Source organism: Etheostoma cragini, chromosome 16 (genome assembly GCF_013103735.1).
Source record: "Etheostoma cragini isolate CJK2018 chromosome 16, CSU_Ecrag_1.0, whole genome shotgun sequence".
Taxonomy (NCBI): domain Eukaryota; kingdom Metazoa; phylum Chordata; class Actinopteri; order Perciformes; family Percidae; genus Etheostoma; species Etheostoma cragini.
In genome coordinates, this window is record NC_048422.1 from 11526732 (window position 1) to 11532539 (window position 5808).

Sequence of the window (5808 nt, forward strand, 5' to 3'; positions counted from 1 at the left end):
TATGCATATAGGATAGGGATTAGTTTGAGAAAGAGCAGGCGGAAGAAGATAGCTTACTTGGTCTTGCCCCTATTTCACAAAATCATATTACTATGAAGTAAGTAGATATGCATAAATAGCATACAATTGTTCAGGTTTTATAATAACTTACAATAAACAACAGTACCTTTGCATTACAATTTCGTTCCTACAGTATATTTCAATCTATTTTTTTTAGTATAGTGTTTCACTCAGATGTTTCAAATGGATCCCCAAATATAAGGTTCAAATGTCCAACGAGTCCTTATGTGACATGTCAGTGGTGTCTTTTGCAAACTAGAAAAAACATTCATCCATCCCCTGGAGTCACATCTAAATAAAGCCAGCATTGTTTTTAACCTCAGTGTGTTGAGATGCATCTGAAGTCTGAAAAGCTCTCTTACTGCAAAGAAAGATTATTCAAAGAGTGTGAACTGGCCGCACAGTGAGCAACTAAGCTGTCCAACAGACATAAACCTTTCCAGGTTTGGAAAGAAAAATCATACAAGCATTGTGCATTGTTATGTCTGTATCTTTTAATTTCACATCCAGCATGTTTGTTGATAATGAAGCATTATATTACGTATCACCGTAGTCAAAAAACAACTACTAATTGTCTTTTGAGACATATTATTTTAAAGCAAGTAGGTGTTTATTGGCAATAAACAATTGAAAATTTGAAAAATCACAATGAAACATGGATATAGTTTATTCGAATTAAAGTAATGCTAGCTGAACAAGCTATGGCAAGTCTCATACACTGCACTGTTTCATTCTTGTGTCAAGCAGCTGGGTTTATGAATACTTGCAGCTGATTTTATCAGGTTATCCCGCCTGTCTTTAAAGGTGCACCGGTTCAGTCTTTACTTGCCATTGAGCAGGAGACTGATGTGGCAGCACACTTTAATCACAGCAACCCAAAAGAACTTGTCTTTCCCAGAGACAGCAACTACGCTGCAGAAGACATGAACCATCTCACACAGGAGCTATCTTATCGTCTGTAGGGATTTGGATTTTATCTGCTTTAAAGTATTATTTTGTTACTCATAGGCTGCGAGGTCAGCTTTGTAGCCTAGTAGGATAAAATATTTGTAACTGCTTTCAATGTAGCCCACATTCTATTTTCTTAAACCATACACTGGATGTGCAAAAAAGGTTACACGTGTCATGGCCCAATGTAACTATGGTGTCATTTCAAATACATTTTTTTTGGATAACTTTAACAGATAAATAAATAATGAATAAAGACTGACTGTTTTATCACTGGCACTGTTGCTCTGTCAGTCTGACGGAGAATGGGATTCCAACAGCTCTGAAAAATAATAAAACTGATATCTACAGCATTGTGAGGGTTTGTGCTAGAAGCATTTCTTGAGGGATTTATAAATGTACTCTAAGTATTTAACATACATTTAAGCTTGTATCCTCATTCACCTACCACTCTTACTCAAAATAGAACAGAAGGTTGACAGTACATGTTGAATAAAAATAGTGGGTTAGTTCCTATCTGAACATGAGATACATTTGTGAAAATATGTTTTGTTTTGACTGTTGAATCTATAAATCTCTATTCTTCAACAGTACACAGAAGAGATCTAAAATTAAGACCTAACTATTTACCGGGGGTATAATGCAATAATGTGCAATCTTATGATCAACTAACGTATAATATCTATATGTATGTACAGCATACTGTATATGTGTATCACATTTATTTTTGTATTTCATTGATGAGTGCAGAGCAGACATACTTTGATTATGGAGGAAACATAATTTGTTATTACACTGTTAATTTCTCAACAAAAACTGTTTGCAGAAACCGAAATTATTATCAGTAGAGAAGCCTATCATCATCACCACCATCATCATCATTTCTTAATCTCAATCACTTTCAGAGACAGCATCGAACAAAATAGTATGTGGCTTGGCTGGCATTAGGTAAATTGTGTCGAAAATATAAAAATACAAATGTAACGTGGACTGTCTTGTTCAGTGTGGCACCCATAGACTGTATAGTATTAGTATTATTAGTGATAACAGTCTATGGTGGCACCACACACAAACAGAGCACCGTCGTCTGAAGAGTGGTGGAGAGCAGAGCCATAGAGAGAGGTTGTCTTTCTGGAAAGCATAGACAGTAAAAGGTGGAGAGTGAGGAGAAAAAAGAGAGAGAGCAGGATTTCCGGTGTCTCCAACCAATGAGCTGATTCCACATGCGGACTGAGCACCGCATTCGACGTACGCGAGAGCTGCAGCTGACAAACGCGATTGGTGCTCGGACTTGTGATTCCGCAAGACAGGCAGACGGGTGAAGGGAGCCAAATTACAACATAGCCACATGTCTGAGCCATCAATTTGGACAGAATTATTCTGGAATTCGCTGCTTTGAAAGAAGAGGACAAATTAAAACATCAAATTAAAATTGCGATAGTGATATTAATTATTGGTTCAAGGTTTCACATGAAACCTAGCCAGTGTAGTACAGCCGGCGAATTCAAGCGGAGATCAACGGTTAACGTTAGCTAGCTTTAGCCTGTAGCTATCCGTTAGCTCAGAACCCGATATTTCGTCCACTCTCGCCGGGCACCTGCAAGCCACGCCGTCCCGTGTTAAAGCTAATTAACCTAGTCGGTCACCATCGTAGGGTACCGCTCTAATATTTATAAAGTATATGAGTATTTAGTTTTAATTTTCACGGACACACCAAAGCAGGAGATAACCGTTACAGGTTGAGGCTGGGACCAGCAGGGCGAAACAAGCGGTGTCCTCAACTGGCCGTTCACCATGGACAACGCACACACCAAGACGGTTGAAGAAGTTTACAGCTTTTTTAACGTGAATGAAAGCACAGGTCTGAGTTTGGAGCAAGTGAAAAAACAACGGGAGCGATATGGACCAAACGGTAAGAAGTGTGTTAACACCAGTCTGTTAAAGTAACAAGTAACTACACTGTGCCGGTGTCATGTAGCTAACGCTATGGCCCACGGCTCCCGATGATTTATAACCGGACAAAAAGGAAGGTCGTTGACGTCACTATCTGTATGTTGAAATACTGGCACGCATCAGTTCTGTGACTCACTTTCTAAACAGCACACCACCGTCCATTAGACTATGTATCTGTGTACTGACGTTTAAATAACTGCTTGTTTATCTCTCTTTTATATGCGGCCTGAACGGGATGATCTGCAGAATTGCCAGCTGAGGAGGGTAAGTGGACAAACTTGTATAAATGCAAGAAGTCACCTGTATATATGTTTAATATCTCTCATTCATAATTTTTCAGTGAAAGGAAAAAATTGATCATTTTTCTTTTTAAACCTAATTCTTTTCTAGGTAAATCTCTTTATGAACTTGTGATTGAACAGTTTGAAGATTTGCTTGTGAGGATCCTTTTACTTGCTGCCTGCATATCCTTTGTAAGTATAACACACGTTTTGTTAACCGTACAGGTGGTTTGTGCAGTGTTAATTAAAAGAATATTGACCTGATAGAACTGTCTTTAGTAAAACAAATACAATAGCCCCTATATGTCTTCTCTAATACTTTATCAAGATTAGTTGAAGTAAAAGTTTGAGCAGTTTGTGTCACCTGATGAAGGGGTGGTGCGTTCAACACTCAACTCAAGAAAAAGGTAAAGATTAGGTATTTTGGTGCTGGATTATTGAGCGGTTAATTCACACTGATATCTTAATACAATACTTAATTTCCTCAAGATAGAATATTCAATGTTTGGAGAAAAATTAAATACTAATGCCTGGTATTGTGCCAGTTAAATATTGTCTGTGTTCGTCTCTGCCACCATCTTTCTCTCCACACTTTTAGTGATGAGTTCAGTGTTTTGTCTCAGCACAGCTCTGTCGTTCTACAAAGTGTTTATAGACCTTTTCACATTGATTCAGTGAAGATCATAGTTTAGTAAGAATGCCGTTCAAAGCAGAGAAGAAAGACGCCCAGAATCTGTCTGGTGACACAACCCAGACAGCCTTTTCCCCCGCAATTTTGTCTTTCCGTATTATCTCAGCTATGCTTTTGCTCTTGAAGTAAATTAAGTAATTGCAGTCTCTTTGAACCTGTTGTTTGAAAGAGATTACGTTAACACATCAAATGTCAAGTCTGTAGTTAATAAGGAGCGCTGACTTGTTGTTCATCAGGGAACAGATAGCTTGTCACTTGATTATGTGGCATGTTGTTGGATTGAGCAGCATGTTTTGCTTTTAAATGCGACAGATACATGAGGAGTTCAAATGTCTCTCTGATGATTGAATTTACTGGTGTTAACATGCCATAACACTTTAGCTGTGACTGAAATATGACTAGACTCAACTTTACTTTGATGTTCAGTTTTAATGTCAGTCAATACATGACAGTTACAGAAATACACAGGCATAACTTGTGATGTTTGTGTTGTTGTCACAAGTGAGTGGTATAGTTTGTCTAACACAGTGTTAACTATCATGTGGTCCTTCTACTAGGATTGGCTCTTGGCCTACTGGCTGAGAATATCAGTCAGCAAGGCATGGCGATGACAGCCAGCTATGGTTCCAAAGCTTATTCTGTAAATCACCAGCTGTAGTACGCAGCTCGCTCAGAATCACACTAGCACATGCAGACACCTTTTCGTTTATTTCAACATGAAGATACTGAGGCTACAAACTACAAAGTTATATACAAACATTTGTTAAACTTAAGGACACTTAAACTTTTGGAACTAAGTTGTGCACCATTCTGTTTTAATGACACCTAGAATTGAATTTGACATTTGATTGGCCATGCTCAATAAGCTAGAGTGTAAAATAGGGGGGCCATTGGCATTGCGTTTGACCCACTTCACATTCTAAAAGAGGAGAAAGTGGTTACTACACTTTTTTTTTTTTTCCTTGCTGTCTTACCACACTTGGCCCAATTTCTGTAATACTGGCAGAAGCTGACTTGTTATTTATTATGAATTATTAAATTATTGTTAGATACTTAAAACCATTTTGCCAAATTAAAAGTCAAAGTGAAGTTCTGGTACAACTCCAACTACTTTCAAAGGTGCATGAAAAAGACTGGAAGGAAATCCCAAAATGATGCTCGTTACAAGGCCTCATGGCAAACATATATTAGAAAAATACTTGCACCCTGGAATCAAAGACTTGCTACTGTTATCCAGCTAGCTGTATTCTGTTTGCTCTATGGGGGTGCAGCTAATGTTATCCCGTCAGGACTTCACTGGTGTCATTATCTCACATTTTAATATTAATTGTTATTTAATTAATGTTAATTTATTTTTCTCTGTTTTGTGTGTAGGTGCTGGCCTGGTTTGAAGAGGGAGAAGAAACCATTACAGCCTTTGTGGAGCCTTTTGTTATCTTGCTTATTCTCATAGCAAATGCTATTGTAGGAGTCTGGCAGGTAAACATATTACATTTACAAATCTACCTAAGTATGGGTTTTTAAAAAGTTGTTTTCTTGAACCAAAGGGTTAGGATTGTCCATGTATTGTTATGAATACTCATAAATAATTGCATTAAAAGTGGTGGGAAAAAAAGCTACTTTTAGCCAAGTTAAAATGCTCACATAACAGTTGGATAGTTAAACGTGTGTTACACTCACCGCAGCCGGCCTGTCGCGCAGTGATTGTACCGCCATGACAGAACTGTTTATACTCCTGCGTAGTGGTCGTGACACTTGCTAAAAAGTTAATAGAAGTCTAACCAAAGGAGGAAACTGACCCCCCCCCCCTCCCCCCCAAAAAAAAATTTCAATTCAATTCAATTTTTTATTTTTATAAAAAGCAATTGAAAATCT

The 5808-nt window shown here is 37.9% G+C and overlaps 1 protein-coding gene across 2 annotated transcripts in view; it reads left to right on the forward strand.

Moving 5' to 3' along the window:
• The first annotated feature begins 2238 nt into the window (after nucleotides 1-2238).
• The window catches only part of atp2a2b (ATPase sarcoplasmic/endoplasmic reticulum Ca2+ transporting 2b), a 28544-nt gene continuing 24974 nt past the window's right edge, over nucleotides 2239-5808 (forward strand). For both annotated transcript variants that reach the window (XM_034896001.1, XM_034896000.1), the window contains exons 1-4: nucleotides 2239-2920; nucleotides 3208-3225; nucleotides 3352-3434; nucleotides 5308-5412. In XM_034896001.1, the coding sequence (XP_034751892.1) occupies nucleotides 2803-2920; nucleotides 3208-3225; nucleotides 3352-3434; nucleotides 5308-5412 (324 nt within the window). In that variant the 5' untranslated portion in view covers nucleotides 2239-2802. The remainder of the gene's footprint in view (nucleotides 2921-3207; nucleotides 3226-3351; nucleotides 3435-5307; nucleotides 5413-5808) is intronic.